General features: G+C 34.3%; 1 protein-coding gene across 14 annotated transcripts in view; it reads right to left on the bottom strand.

The window, feature by feature from the left end:
- Positions 1-17,117, bottom strand: part of AHI1 (Abelson helper integration site 1) — a 209,111-nt gene that overhangs the window by 140,269 nt on the left and 51,725 nt on the right. For all 14 annotated transcript variants that reach the window (XR_010140352.1, XR_010140353.1, XM_024248789.3 and 11 more), the window contains 5 exons: positions 13,600-13,732; positions 9,366-9,489; positions 4,006-4,235; positions 2,115-2,221; positions 794-912 (listed from right to left, as the gene is read on the bottom strand). Coding sequence is in view for 12 of the 14 variants with exons in the window: in XM_024248789.3 (XP_024104557.1) it covers positions 794-912; positions 2,115-2,221; positions 4,006-4,235; positions 9,366-9,489; positions 13,600-13,732 (713 nt within the window). In the remaining 2 variants the exon portion in view is untranslated. The remainder of the gene's footprint in view (positions 1-793; positions 913-2,114; positions 2,222-4,005; positions 4,236-9,365; positions 9,490-13,599; positions 13,733-17,117) is intronic.

Consider the following 17,117-nt stretch of genomic DNA (forward strand, 5'->3'; position numbering starts at 1 on the left):
TTTATGGAAGTAGCATTTGAGCTGGTTACTAAACTAATGGATAGAATTTTTATACTCATATATTTTTCTACCTGATGAATTTTTAAAATAATACAAGGAATATTTGATCTCTGAAAAAAAATTAGATAAAACATATTATTAAACCATCTGCTAAATATGGTACATAGCCTTCCATATTTTTTCACTCACGAAAAAACAGTAAACACCATTTCAGCACACACTTTGTGCCAGGTTAGGTATTATTATCATCTCTAACATCAAACAAAAGTGCACTAGAAGTCCATGTTGATTTTCCCAGAACGCTGCTTCCACCTTTTACAGGAAGGATATTTCCCTACATTTGCCATTATTTGGAAATAAAGAAAAAAACAAGGACATATAAATCAAAAGCCCTCTCCTGTAGTTATATTATACTAATGCTGTAACAGTATCATAGTGATAATATCAGTATCAATCAATATCATCGTTGAAGGTAGAAGTTTCTTTTTTTTAGTTGTGAAAATAAAAGCAACTAACTACATTTCAGTCTCAGAACTACTCACATTTTGGGCTGGATAATTGTTTTAGGGGGGCCATCCTATGGGCTGTAGGATGCTTAGCAATATTTTTTATCTCGACTCATTAGATACTAGAAGCAACATAAAAAAAAAAAAATCTCCAGATACTGCCAGATGTTCCTTGGTGAGTGTGGGGACACTGCTTAGTTGAGAACTACTACCGAATTTTATAAATATAATTTAATTCATTACTTACTCTGTGAGTACTTATCTTGTCAACATTGAAATATACTTACATCCGGAGATCCATAATTCTCAAAGTACTGTCTTTGGTATGGATTAACAAACGTTTTCCATTGGGATGAATCTCCAAATAACTTATTGGAATTCCCTTAAACTCAGTTTCTTTAATTTCCTAAAATGACAAAAAAAAAAAATACTACTACTGAAAAGTTTGTCTAACGTTAAACTTTTTTGGGGGTACAAAATTAATCTTAAAATATCATTTCCAATTCCACTGTATAGGATGCTTTAAAATTGTTAGCAAAAGGATTCTGAGTAACTTCAGTTTAGGGCTGAAAACAAAGCTGATGAATTGTATTTTTGTGTTGTTATGCAATGTGCAAACGCACATTTAATTAGTATGTGTTTTTGTAGTATGTTCACTTTCCCAAAATTTAGTCAGTCCCAAACAAGAAGCACTTCCAACAAACACATCTTGTAACATTAAATTTTTTGTTTAAAATCATATAAGCTTCCAATTTTTATAAATTCAAAACCACATGTAGAATTAATTTTCAAGTTTCTATTCTTATTTAGATAAGAATTTCTAACAACAGAATGAACTGCTTTTTCAACAGATCTGATAGACTCAACAGATTTAACTAAAATTCATGGAAATTATTTTTCACTTAGGGTGTCTTTTTTCAACTACTATCATAATTATATTATGAAAAATTGAAGAAAAAGGTATGTTAGGCAGAAACTGAATCAATTTATATAGAACAAATTCAAGTTTAATGATTCATTTGTATTTTTAAATAAAAAGTAAAAAATGTACACTAACAAAATTGCTTAACATACAATCTGTCTTAAAAACACTCCAGCCCCCAAATGAAAGAACTTATTCATTTGTTTCTATTCAGCAAATTTCAAATGAAACAATTATTGTGATTAAATGATAGATCTTCATAATAATTGCGTAACTCTGAAAGACACCAGTGTTGATAAAATACTGACAACACTGCTTTTAGAGATATAATTGGACCAAGGAAAAAGGATATAATAGAAAATATAAATTATTACTTATCGATGGTAATATAACATACATCTCATTTTAGTATAAATGTCACCCAATGGATTACTGAATGCCACAGTGCAAATGGGGTATAAAAAAGTGAAATTAACACCTGGCCAAAATTTTAAATCTTCAATAAGTCATTATATCATCAGTCAGCCATCAGGAGGGTGTGCTAATTAATTATTGATAACTAAGAAAAACTGTTAATTTTTTGAAATGAGAGAAGAGAATGTCCTGACGTCCTATCTTAAAGTCATGTGATTGGATTTTTCCAACTTCTTTAATTAAATCCCAAAATATAAAATATGATTTTATACCTTATTTATAGTCCAGTGGCGCACTGAATGTTCCAAATCATTAACCTTGACATAGGTATTCCAAACGACAATCACCCCTGTAAAGTCTCCTGAATACATATGATGACCTATTTAAAAAAATAAGATCACTCAATGTCACACAGAGTTAGAAACAAATAATAGGAAATTGGGGGAAACCATACCCCAGTAAAACAGTCAAAGAACTGAAGGGCTATTAAAAGGTATTTCAGTTTAAAAAAGCCAAAAATCAAAATGCAACTCACAAACAAACCCCAATTATCTTTAAATGAATTCTTTACTCTTTTAAATTATTTTTGATGACTTCTTTCCCTTCTTCACTTACCTGAATTTAACTATAAAAAGAAATGAGCCTCTCAGTACATGTGTACATGGCTCATATTCCAAAGCCAAATAATTTGAACCATTCGACATGTAACATTATTTCTCATCTTTATTAACCTGCAAATCTGTTTTGGATTCCTAGAAAAATACCTATATTCTAATATGCAGTGTCAGTATAATACCCGAGACTCAATAGAAACTCATTAAATGATCAAGAAATGAATAAAATAATAAATAACAGGTATTCCAGTTTAACATCAATTCTTTGGAGTCAAATAATCTTGAAGTTGACAGACCTCAGAGACCATTAAGTTCAACTTCATACCCACTCAGGAATATCTCAAACACCACCACTAACAACAGATGGCTGTTCAGCAACTGTGAATTCAGTATTTTATAAAACAGCTATTCAACTGGTGAACTGCTCCCTGTATTAAAATATTCTTTCTAATTCTGAACAAAGAAAATCTATCTTCTACAGCTTTGGCCCACCTCTACCCACTGGAGTAACATGAACCAATTTCCTTTTTTTTTTTTTTTTTTTGCACATTTGGATATCTTATGGCCAAATAGTTGAAGAAAGTCTTTATGTCTTTTTTATAATCTGAACTACTGCTATTATGACAGAGTTAGTTTTCAGATACCTTTCTATTCAGAGTCTTTCCTGAATATGTTCCAAATTTATTAACATCCCTACAGGTGAACTGAGTAAATCAGCAGTATTATCCTTTTGATCTGGATCCCATACCAATTAATTATAGCACTAGCCTACATGCCTAGTCTCTGAAATTATGTAAAAAGTGACTATTTAATAGATACAATAAATTTCTTCATTCTTTCAGATAATAAAATGATTTAGGTTTTGCATCTTTAAAACATACTATTCTTTTTTTTGAGATGGAGTCTCACTCTGTCGCCCAGGCTGGAGTGCAGTGGCGCGATCTCAGCTCACTGCAACCTCTACCTCCAGGGTTCAAGCGATTCTCCTGCCCCAGACTCCCAAGTAGCTGGGACTACAGGCGCATGCCACCACACCCGGCTAATTTTTTGTATTTTTCATAGAGATGGTGTTTCACCGTGTTAGCCAGGATGGTCTTGATCTCCTGACCTTGTGATCAACCCAACTCGGCCTCCCAAAGTGCTGGGATTACAGGCACGAGCCACCGTGCCCAGCTACTATATTATTCTTATATCAAGATAAAACTTTAAATAATTGCAAATTTCCCTTCTATATGTTTGCAAATTTTAAGGTTCTTGAAAAAAAAGTAAGAATGATAATCACCAGTTCAAAGAAATATATTTATGCAATTTGGCAGATGACTGGTTGTTATAGCAAAGATTAATTGAATCTAAATGTTTAAGAATTTAAAAACTTAAAAATTACACCAGAAGTCCCTCAGTGTCAAATCTATCATATGACCTGCAAAATAAGCATAAACCTAAATATGTGCAATCATCAGTATATAACCCTCTCAAGCCTAAATAACTATTATTCTGGTAAAAAAAAATTCTTCACATAGCTGGTCTTCATTCATAGTCTCTGACATACCTTCAGTATCAAAACAAAGTGAGTTGATAAAACTTTTGTGAACGTCAAACTGTCGGACCAATATGGCAGAATCTTCTCTCATCTCAACTTTCCATATCCGTATCATGGAATCATAGCATCCTGTAACTACCAGCTCTCTTACAGCTGGATGGAATTTAGCCGTGTAAACAAAAGAAGGATGAGGTAAAACTTTGAAAGTATTTGTATTGTTTATTTCATTTTTCCATATCCTGGAAAAGGATAAGAAGTTACATATTGCTTCTGAAAAGCAGAAGTTTCTTTTAACAGTTTTTCTAAGAACCAACATAGCCAATGAAACTTAAGCAAGCAAGTGACAACGACCAATGTGTAAACCAAGTTTTAAAACAATGAAAAATATAATGATGATCTCGTATTTGATGACTGGAATTTTCACATGTGACAAAGTTATTTGTTATAGTTATTATCCAGCATATTATATCCACTAATTGTAATCTATACTATAAAATTAATAACTTTTTTAAACCTACCTATTTTGCCATTGGTTAAACACACATTGAACAGTTGGCAAAATATTGCATTTAGTACAATATACATAAAAAATATATAGGGAGAAACTTTAATGATTTCCCATTTAGGTTGTGTACACCACTTTTACAAAATGTTTATTAATGGGGGTTTAGAGAATAGAATAGTCTATTAACTTTTATATTTGTAATTTCAAAGCCTAGATAGTAAAAATGAAGATCTCAAAGATTTAAGAGAAACTAAAATTATTATATTTTGAATTTTCAAGTAAAATAAGATTAAAATAATTATGACATTTTGATAGAAAAGACTATCCTACATTAAGCACGTTCTTTTTGTTTAACACTCATTATCCTGTCCTCTAAATAATGGCTAACTGAAAAAAATTAAGATTGTTATCACTGCTACAGTCTTAACAAATGAGTAAACCCTTAAGGGTTAACCTCTTAGATACTCTGCATTTCTAGCAATGTATAAAACTAGGTGAAATCTACCAATATACAGGTGCTATATAAGTGTGAAGCATTGGATTTTTAAATATATTTTGTTAAATGATCAAAATTAGAAGAACATATTAATTTTAAATATGGGATTTGTATTCATCCTTTTAATTACTGCTTGAAAACTAAGGCAAATTAAGTCTGTTACAAGATTACTGATAAGAGAAAAAAAACAGTTTCTATTCAAGAAAAATATTCTATGAGTTTCCTCGCAGCTGCTTACAATATAGGATATGATCTTCAATTACTAAGAATCCAAACTAATAATAGAGGAAGTGAAACAACATGTTTTCGAGTAAAAATAAAGCCCATGAATCAATTGCACAAACATTTTTACCACAGTATATTTTCAATAAGCATATTTGTATGAAATATGATGCCTATTAGAAGAAAAAAACCACTAATTTTGGGAAAATATTAAAAAGATAAAAGATAAAAAACTCAGTTGTTTGGTAATAAATCTTAGTAGCATTATTTAAAATACTATATAACAGGCAGAAATGAAGCAAATACATCTTCAAAACAGCTCAATATAATTAAAACAGACATAATATTAAAAAAATAAAAGTAAAGCTTTTTGTGTAAAAACTGAACTGGAATCAATGATGGTTGCTGTTACCCAGGCCATGGTAGGAAGCTGAGATTAAAAGAAATATATAAATGGGTTTGGGGAAAAAAAAATCAGACTAGATCATAGAGAACAAAGAAACACAAATTTGTAAAGACTGAATGAACACACACAAAAATTACTAGATTTGGGAAAGAAAAAACATAAAGTTAAACCGTATGTTCGAGAAGAGGGAATAGTGGGGACATATAGGCCTGTGTGGGAGCCATTATATATGGAAAATCTTTCTGACTGTATTAGAAGTTGCTGATTTGAGAAAAACACAGATTATTCTAGGGATAACTAATGAAGGGTATTTAGGATAAATCCATATGGCAGAAAGCTAATCTAGTGGGAAATACTTAGGAGACACTAACAATAATATGTGTCAGGAATCTTCAGGAATAAAGAAGGAGAAGACATGGACAGAAATTCATACTTCTGCCACTTGTGAGCATTTGCAATTTTAATTCTCTTTCTTTGGACAACAGCTCCTTTATTACAAGTATTCCTTACCTCTTTCAAAACTCTCCTTGTCATTTTGATGCTAGCCACAATGCTTCTCTTTTCACTCAGTTAATGCTTTCACAATACTATTTTAATGATGTGAAGAGTCCTAAATTAATATCAGTTTTAAAGATAAATATGGAAAAAATGTGTGCTTTAGTATAATATACTACATATTATGTGCAGAAACCCAAGACAGCTTTAAGAAATAATAGAATTTGGGCTGGATTTTAAATAATAACTACAAACCTATGAGAGCTCACAAAAGGCACTTAATTTTTGTTGAATGAATAAGTTATTCAGGAAGGGTAGGAGAAGGTCATTTAAGTATAGGAAAAGTAGGTAAGTTTCAAAGGGCAGGAAGATGCCAAAGAAGACAAGATGCTAGGGTGTTTCAAAAGATTACCTGGGTAAAGCAAAGGGTACAAGGGAAGCACATGAGAAAAGAATGTTGGGTTAATGAGGAACATGCCTGTTAGGCCATGCTAAGGGACTGGAAAACTTTTCAAAAGGCAATGGGTAAAGTCTTTTAAAAAATTAAGGCATTATGAAAGATAGTTATGGAAAGATAATTTCAGCACAGCAGAGACAGAGGACTTAAGAGACTGAACACTGAGGTCAATAGCAACAATTTAAGCAAAGAGTAATAGGGCTTGAATTAAAGCAAACGCAATAGAGAGGATGTGACAAAACTGTGAGCCTTTTAGGAGGGAGAATTGGCAGACTTTAGTGCTGGTTAGATGTGAAAGAAGTGATGGGAAAGAAAGAAGAGATTAACACTACTCTGAGTTTTCAGCTTGGGAGATGGTGGATAAGGATGCCATTAAAATATATGTAAGAGAATTAATGGAGGAAAACAAAATTTAAGCAGGTGGGTAAGTTTGGTTTTGGATTTGAGGTGGCAATGGGCCATTCAAATGGAAACGTGTAATAGGAAGTCAAATTCATAAAAAGGTGTGCGCTAGAAGTCATTAGCATATCAGCAAGAGTCAAAGCTGGGAAAGGTAAGAGAAACCAGGATAAGCATATAAAACCAGGAGATGATCAACTAAAGGATCCTGGGGATAAAACACATAGAAAATCAGCAGAGGAAAATAAATCAGAGAAAGACAATGGATAGAACTGGTCAGAGTAATAAAAAGAGAAGAGAAGAGGTTGTCAATGAAAACCATGAATTCAAAATATTTCAAGACTGGTCAATAATCAATTACTACAGTGAAGGCAAGCATAGCAGGAGTTAAACTGTCCAAATGGATTTAAAAATAGCAAGAAACTGCCAACCTCTTGAAGAAAGAAGTTTATGTAGCATGGTGGGAAAGAAAGCCAGAATGACTGGGCTGAAGTAAAGACAGTATGTATAGAATACTCCTGATGGTGTAGAAAAAGAAAAATAATGGGCTAGTCTAGAAGGCAGGAAGAACTGAAAATGATGTTTTTAAGATAAGGCAATTTGAGCATATTTCTTTTTTTTTTTTTTTGAGGTGGAGTCTCAATCTGTCACCCAGGCTGGAGTGCAATGGCACAATCTCGGCTCACTGCAACCTCCACCTCCCAGTTCAAGTGATTATCTTGCCTCAGCCTCCAAAGTAGCTGGAACTACAGATGCACACCATCACACCCGGCTTATTTTTGTATTTTTAGTAGAGACAGGGTTTCGCCATGTTGGCCAGGCTGATCTCGAATTCCTGACCTCCAGTGATCTGCCCACTTGGGCTTCCCAAAGTGCTGGGATTACAGGCATAAGCCACTGTGCCCAGCCCATTTGAGCATATTTCTAAGATGACAGGACACAATCAATAAAGAGAAAGATATTAATCAGACTAGTAGATGTAATACAAATTTTCAGGGACTGAGATTAAAAGTACAGGTCAAATAGCCTTTAAAAAGTCAGTCACATGCCTCTTTGTTAAAAGAGATGGACAGAGATTAAAAATGGACATATCTATGGATATTAGGAGGGAAATCAGAGGGAAATATATGAAGTTCATGTCTGACTAAATTTCATCTAAATTGAAGAAAGTCATCTAATGAAGTGAGAAGACTGTGATTTACTGTAGAGAATGTTCATGGTAAGTTTGGATCTGCTGCCAGAGGAAAAAGAAAAGGAAGCTAAGTAAAGTAAAAGGATTCCTCAGTAGAGATGACAGCTTAGGTGACATTAAGACTTACAAATCCAAAGTCACCCCTCAGCAAAGTTACATATTTTTCTCTAGTATGGCCTGGCATTGGACAGAATGGCTGTGCTAAAAGAACAGATCAGATAGTTTCTTGAGGATAATGTCAAAAAGGAGTAATAGTAGGTTCCCAGCATGACCATGAAGGAAGTCAATTGTTACTAATTCTCATCTTTTTCATTTAAATAAAAACTAACGAATAATGATAACATCTTGATTAGATATTTTATACAGAAAAGGAGGTTGGCAAGATCAGTAGAAGTGGTCTGAACACTAAAAGTAACACGAAGTCACGAAGTGTTAAGAGAGTAGAAGGCAGAAGTAAATGACAATGAATTCAACATGGATCTCAACTGTTTACATGGCAGTTTCTTAGTGTGTGGAGAGAATAATGTCTGTCTACCTAATAGCTGTAAGAATCAAATTAAGTGATGTATTTAAAAGCAACTTGAAAACTAATAGTATTTTTAGAACATATTCAAGGTAGAACAAGCAACTAAAAAAAGTATAAATGAAACTTTAAAAGTTAGCTTTTAAAATGTTTTACTGTGATACTCATTAAATTGAAAAGGGATAAATTATTTTTCAGATTGACATTCTGAAAAATGTAAATGTTTAACCAATCTATAAAACTCTTAAAATATAAGGTACATATTTATTTCCTCTACTGTGATGTACTGAGCACCACTGGATTCTACCCTCTGCAAATCCAGCCAACAGTGAAGACAGTATCCCTGCCACCAAGATCTTACGCTCTAGGAAAAATCTCAGGTGTTTAATAACCCCTAACCCCATCTCAAAGCATTAATCAGTTTACATAATGATCATTTAAAGATAGTGAGGACTAGAAATATTATATACTACATAAATAAAAGACATTTAAGAAAAATGTCTTTAAAAAGTGTTACTATAATTTATGGAATCAGTCTGCATGATGCATATTTATGACAGTCCCTTCTTGGGAAAATATGACTGGAGCATAAGAGTAGTTACATCAGTTTATATTCTCTTTGCCTTCCTTGATGGCAAACAGCATGCACATAAGTACTTCTCAAGGATACTAACCTGGCAGTGCCATCAGATGATGAAGTAAGGATGTAGCGATCATCTTTCGACCAGGAAAGATCATAAATGATATTGAGGTGGCCACACAATTCTCTCATGAAACGTCCAGAAGGAATTTCATATACTAATGAAAATATTTAGAAATTAGGTTTCCAGACAGACGATCCTTAATCCAATAATATACAAATACAAAATTTAATATTATTTAGACATAAGCAGTCTATAACAAAATTATAACCAAAGACATTTGCAGCATAAAGAAAATTTAAAAATTTACTTAAGAATAGTTTTTCATTTGCTTTACACAAAAATTCACATGCAAAATTATCAGTTAAAATTTTGCTATAATTATCAATTATTTTCATCTCTTTAAAGAAATCCCCTAAGAATCTTTAATAATAAATTTATATCAGTTGAATAATAACATTTACATTGCAATTCACTTAATATATTCTATAATTTGGGCTTTCATTATTATTTCACCTGAAAATCAACTAAATGCCAACCAAAAATTTAATTATTTGAAGTAATGAGAAATTTAAATTGTTCTATTGTCAAAAGTAAATTTTAATACTAAAATGAACAGAGATAGTAATCAGGGATAGTATGGGAATTAACAATGACTCAATCAGACACACAAAGCACTGTGGTATTTTACTATATGTTTAAACATACAAGGAAATATAAGATAGTAGCACGGAAAAACAAAGTTTCCAAGTCTATGCTTCCATCTAGTGGTAAAAATCAATTGCCCTTTAAAATACTTAGCAGTTCAGAAATAACAGCAGTCCCCCCTTATGTGCAGTTTCACTTTCTGTGGTTTCAGTTACCCGCAGTCAACCATGGTCTGAAAATATTAAATGGAAAATTCCAGAAATAAGTAATTCCTAAGTTTTAAAATGCACATCATTCTGAGTAGTGTTATGAAATCTCATGCCATTTAGCTCCATCTCTCCAGCATGTGAATTATCCTGTGTTCAATGTATCCATGCTATAGATGCTAACTGTCTATCAGAAACTTAGTAGCTGTCTCAGTTATCAGACTGGTTGTCACCCAGTGCTTTTGTTCAAGTAACCTTTATTTTACTTAACGGTCCCAAAGTGCAAGAGTAATAATGTTGGCAATTGGCATATGCCAAAGGGAAACCATAAAGTACTTCCTTTGACTGAAAAGGTGAAAGTTCTTGATTTAAAAGATTTAAAAGATTTAAAAAGGAAAGAAAAAAAAATCATATGTTGAGGTTGCTAGGATCTACAGTAAAAATCTTCTATCCGTGAAATTGTGAAGAATGAAAAAGAGGTTTGTGCTAGTTTTGCTGTCACACCTCAAAAAACAAAAGTAATGTCCTTTAGTGCATGGTGTTTTGTTAAGATGGAAAAGATATAAATCTGTGGGTGGAAAGCATGAGCACACATGTGTTTCTACTGATGGCAATCGGGTTCAGTACTACTTGAGGTTTCAGGCTTCCACTGAGGGTCTTAGAACATATCCCCTATGGAAAAAGAGGGACTACTGTACTTGTGGAATAGCAAAGTAAGAGTCTTAGAAAAAAATCTCCTCCCCACAGAAGCAACAAGAACACTGGCAAAAACTGTCAAAAATCAACATTCTCAGAACTCTGAAAATTAAGCAAAGCTTACAAAAATTTGAAGAGTATTTAAGAAAAATGGCTGAATTTGGTAAGAACATTGAGCTTTATGGTGTTTTAACTTGCTGTGTTCTCATTCCTGTCTCAAACTTTAAAGGAGCCTTAAAAACCAATAAAAATCAGGAGACTAGTAGCCACTGGATGGGGCAGAACAGGTCTGATGCTCCCTAAAAGCCCCATCCCCAAAGACTTCTCACTATTTGACAGTCTGGCCCTCCAGGAAAGATCCACTGTCAGGGCCTGACTTTATTTGATCTGGCTCACAGCATGCTCTGGGAGGACAGCCCTAACCCTAAGGTGCATGTCAAAACAACCCGTGGCATCATTTAGTATCACAGCTGCAAGTGAGGCTAAGAGGAGGCTCACCAAAGAACTTAAAATAAAAACAAAAAACAAAATAAAACACAACAAAAAACCGGGCATGAGATGTCCATAGGGGACACGGATAAACTCCAAAATATTCCTGGGTATCTAGAAGGATTCCCATCCATGTATGTGAAGGGAATATGCACAACCAAGAAAGACCTGACAGGCTTTACCTCTCACTCGGGCTGAGGTGAGGAGGCTCAGAACAAACAGAAAGTAAAGCTAAGGCAGAGTTGTAGATTGTGTACCGAAGCATTGAAGGTATACCGCAACACAGACAGAGTCCCTTGGCAAAGACCAGTAGACCTATCCACTCAAGTGTTTAAAAATCTCTGTCCAACCACAACAGTGGTCTCTGTCTGACCACTAACTTAACCGAGCACAGACATCAATGGCAACACATGACAGACAGTAAAGACTACAGAATTAGTCCAAAATCACAAAGCTAACTGCAAAAATAATAAATCTTGGGTGGGCGTGAGGGGAGAAAGGGGGGCATCTGATTTCCAGAGCTGCCACACTGTATTATTAGAACATCCAATTTTCAATACAAAATTATGAGAAATGGAAAAAACAGGAAAGAGTGGCCCATACACAGGGGAAAAAAGTCATCCACATAGAAACTGAGGAAGCCCAGACGCTGGGCTTTCTCAACAAAGACTTTCAATCCACTATTATAAATATATTCAAAGATCTAAAGAAAACTATATCTAAAGAATTAAAGTGTGAAAAGGATTTCCCACCAAAAAAGAGAGTATCAATAAAGAAACAGACATGATTAAAAAAAAAGTCCAACTAGAAATTTTACAGTTGAAAAGTACAATAAGTGAAATAAATAATTCACTAGAGGGGCTCAAAAGCAGATCTAAACTGAAAGAATTACTAAATTTGACAATAGGTCAACTGAGATTATCCAGTCTGAAAAAAGCAGAAAAAGAATGAAGAAAAATAGAAAAGTTTCAGAGACTTGTGGGACACCACCAAGAGTACCAACACAGGCATAATGGGACTCCCAGAAGAAGAAAGATAAAAGGGCCAAACAGAACATTTCAAGAAATAATGACTGAACACATCTCTAATTTGTGAAAAACATTGATCTGCATATTCAACAAGTTAAAGAAATTCCAAGTAGACACATCATAATCAAATAGTCAAAAACCAAAGACAAAGATTCCTCTCCCTCCTCTATTTTTGAGATTTAAGCAATATCTCAATCTACACAGCATTTTAAGCAAGTTTATTTAAGCATAAAGTAACATATTTATCACAGAAGCTTTTAAAACATAAAATCAGAATAAAATAATTCTTTCACTATCCAAAAGAAATAAATTACTATTAATAACAGGAGCATTTCCTAAGAACCTTTTTTCTCTCTACATATAGGTTTTTGGTGAATTTTAAAAATAGCATAGTGGTAATCAAACGACACAAGTGATTTTTTATTTTTAAAATTTATTACTATTTCATGGGGAGCAATATCTACTTAATAAATGCCAATCAAGTCAATTATGAGTCCCTGATGAAAAAAAAGGGAATCAACCAAGTAATAATAGCAAACTGTGTTAAGCTGAGGAAAGTTCAATAAGATCTAGTGTTTAGGGCAGATGCCCACAAGGAGCTGGCTACTTCTGCAGAGGAGAGCTGGTTTTATTATTGAGTCAGAAGTAAAGGAGAGAGTATTTAATGTTTCTAAGTCTGGAACAGTATGATAATGCTCACTTTAGAATGTCTCTAAAGCAACAGAAATAATTGCTTGGCCTCTCTGCTGACTTCTCTATCATAATGAGAAGTTTTCATCTAGGTACTCTTGAGTCAGTTATTGGTATTCCACTACACAGCAAATCTGGAGGCTTTTGTAACTCAAATCATCACTGCTATCAACTAGCCACATTGAACTAATGTTCCCCATGAGATTTATTAATCCTTGTTTCCAAATTTCTATATTTAAAATATAAAATGTTTACAAAAATCCTCCTGCATGTTTTAAAAACAAATTTACCATCTTTCATTTGATCATTCTCATTCTACTTCTGAACAGTTACTGTATAGAAAAGTGTAAAATTATTATAAAAGAACTTTCTTTACTTGAAGAAATCCATTTTCTTTAATTTAGTAGTACAGGGGATTACTCAAGTTACGATTTCCATGAATTTAAAAAAACTAAAGAATGTCCTCCACGTGGACTACAATCAGATGAAACAGGTGGGATTATTACTCACAAATAATTGGATATCCATCCCGGCTGGCACAAGCTGCTGCTAATATTCTTCCATTGTGGGAGAAATCAAGACAAAAACATCCTCGTTCTCCTGCATTTAGTGAGAAGAGATGTTTGTTTGGGATACGACAAGCCTAAAAAACATACATTTAAAAAATATAAATTAGCAAACATTAAAAATCAAAGGCTAGTTTTTAATTTCAATTACTGTAGTTCTTTTAAGTCCTTTTATGACACAGAGAAAGAGAAAAACAAGCATGCAGAATGCTGAAAAACCACAGTAAATTACTTTGTAAAAAGAGAATGAGTGCCCATGAAATTTTTAAAGTTCTTCATGTAGTACTTAATTCACCTAAATATGAATAGAAAAATTTCAATATCTGATACTCTAAAGCCATCACTGCCACACTGCTTCTGTATAGCTACTAATAGAATGTATGTCACAGCCTTATTCTATGACAGCACTAGTAAGTAACTTTTGTTAAAGTCACAAGCTTTTTTTAAGACCACAAGTACCTATGGGGCCTAGCTTAAGCCAGAATGTATGAATGCTTATTCTCTTTGCCTATCTTAAAATAATTACCCCTTGTGGCTGCCTTCCAAAATGTATTTTCAAAGTAATCAATTGGCCTTTATTGGTCTCTCATTCATTATTACAATTTCTTCAAAATTTTAATGTTTTCACCCTCTTCTACCAGATGAAGCCCCAATTTTCTGGGTATTAATATCTACTGTAGAAAATACCAGTTACGTTTATTTATCCTAATTCTAACTCTTCCAACCTTCAGTGAGCCTTAGTTCTTCTGTTTCTTATAATTCAAAAAGTTGAATTAAACGTATATTGGGCTCTTACTATATGCCATGAAAGTTGCACTTTATTACAAATGTCTTTGAATATATTCATCACAGCCACCCTATGAGTAGCTATCACTAGCTAAGAGTAACCATTATTAGCTCTATATGGCTAAGAGGGATTATTCAAAGGGTCAAGCCTAGCTTAATGGACCTACTCAAAGACTGTTACTTCAAGGGCATGCTTTCTAGACAGGTACCAGGTTTTTCACAAATAGTACCAAGATCTAGCAGTTCCTCCAGAGACAGCATTATGACCAGCTACTAGGAATGTGAAAAATTCAAAAGAATTTGTTAAGTGTCAATCATGTACCAGACTCCATGCTACCCATTCTTTCTCTGCATTCTCCAGACTCCACGCTACCCATCTTTTCTCTGCATCCTCCATCAACATAATTAAGAAAAGGGAGAGGAGGGTAACAAGGGAACAAAAACTGAAAGAAATGTCAGGAGGCTTTATAACCACTTGCTGCTGCTCCTAGAGTAGGAAGTGTAGTTAAGGAAAACTCTGTGCCCAATCACCTAGGCTGAAAATGAAAACATTGAAGCCACTATCAAGTTCTTTGTATTCTCAGGGTTTGACACTGTGCCCTATCCAGAACAGACACTCAATGAAAGTCTGATAATAACAATGAAGGTCCTCAAAAGCCTTGACTCTTTCCCCTCCTTTACTACCTTGTCAGTCACTAAATCATGCTGGTTTTTACTTTCTGTCTCTCATATTCATTAGACACTCATCACCTCACACATCAATGACTGCCATCTAATTCTAATGTTACTACTTCAAGATCTCCCCATGCCACTGCCTGCGTTAATTCATCCTCAAATACAATTGTTATTTTTCTCACTCGCCCGAAAACCTTCCATTATTCCTCACATCCCTCACAATCAAGTATTAGGCTACCATTTGAGACACTCCACAATGTGGGCCTCATCCAGTACACTACTTTATCTCCTCTTTTACAAACTCTGGTTTCCAACCAGCTAAGCTTTCAAGTGCCTAATGAATACAACAGGTCCTTTCCCACTTATTTGCAACTTTGCCTTCATATGAAATACCCGTCCTTGTCCCTCCTTCACTCACTCCTACCTTGGGCATCCTAGTCTATCTCAAGCTCCACTGTTGAATGAGCCCTTCTTCCACCACTGTAGTTCAGTCTTCATATCTGCAATTCTCAAATGCTTTTAGTTTCGAGATGCTTTACATTCTTGAACATTTTTTTGGAGGCTATTTTGAGTTTTCATAAAAATAAAATAAAAATAACTTGCTAACTTTAAATGTCTAGCTGAATAAAATCTAGATTTTTGTAAGTGCCTCTACTCTCTTGTGAAATCACGTTATTTAGCCTCTAGAAAACGCTAGTACATACTTGTAAGAGAATGAATCTGAATGAGACTAGTAACACCTTAGAATCATTATGAAAAGAAGTTGACTTCAAGAACCCCCTGAAAGGGACTCAGAACTCCCAGAGGCCTCCAAACTACATTTTGAGAACTGCTGATCTGTACAATCATCTTTATACCTACATTTCCTCATTTCATCAAGACTTCCCTGAAGCATATCTGAAAATAAACAACACTGTAACTGCTTTCTTTTCCCACCTAACCTGGAAGTTCCCCAAGGGCATAATCTAAGTGTTATTCTCTCCATATTATGCTTAAAATATTCTAACTCAAAGTGATTTTAAAATGTATCTGTAAAATCAGCCTCAAAAAGAAAGTCAAATGTGATGTAAAATATAGAAAATGAAGATGAATAAATAAGAATAGTAAGTTCTTATTTCTACATTAGATGTTTGAATAAATTAAGATTTTGGATAAATTTCATCTGGTAGCAGCTCATATGCATAAAATAAACCACTCCATTCTTTATAAAAACAAGTAAAACATTGCAAAATTGTATCAGCAATGCTTCTTGCCACTGCATAAAATGCTAATCTAGTAAGAACACTTTAGTAAAAGCTTAAATTCTGCTCAGCTTGTGGTAGAAGTATACACATGTACATATCTCTATCAAAGTGCAATTCAGGAAGAAGCCAGGTGCTGTAAAGAATTTCATGAATCCATAAACATTAGGAGATGAACGTCTTACAGACATCAAAAATTTGTTTTTTTTTTAAATTTTTAATTATTTTTTGTAAAGAGATGGGATCTCACTCTGTCATCCAGGCTTGAGTGCAGTGGCACAATCATAGCTCACTGCAGCCTTGAATTCCTGGGTTCAATCAATCTTCCTCCCTCAGCCTCCAGAGTAGCTGGGACTACAGGTGCATGCCACCATGCCCACCTAATTAAAAAAAATTTTTTTAAGCGAATGGGTCTTGCTGGCCGGGCACGGTGGCTCACGCCTGTAATCCCAGCAGTTTGGGAGGCCGAGGCGGGCGGATCACGAGGTCAGGAGATCGAGACCATCCTGGCAAACATGGTGAAACCCTGTCTCTACTAAAAATACAAAAAATTAGCCAGGCGTGGTGGCGGACGCCTGTAGTCCCAGCTACTCCGGAGGCTGAGGCAGGAGAATGGCATGAACCCGGGAGGCGGAGCTTGCAGTGAGCCGAAATTGCACCACTGCACTCCAGCCTGGGTGACAGAGCAAGTCTCCGTCTCAAAAAACAAAACAAAACAAAACAAACAAACAAAAAAGAGAATGGGTCTTGCTACATTGCC

This window comes from Pongo abelii, chromosome 5 (genome assembly GCF_028885655.2).
Source record: "Pongo abelii isolate AG06213 chromosome 5, NHGRI_mPonAbe1-v2.0_pri, whole genome shotgun sequence".
Classification (NCBI taxonomy): Eukaryota; Metazoa; Chordata; class Mammalia; order Primates; family Hominidae; genus Pongo; species Pongo abelii.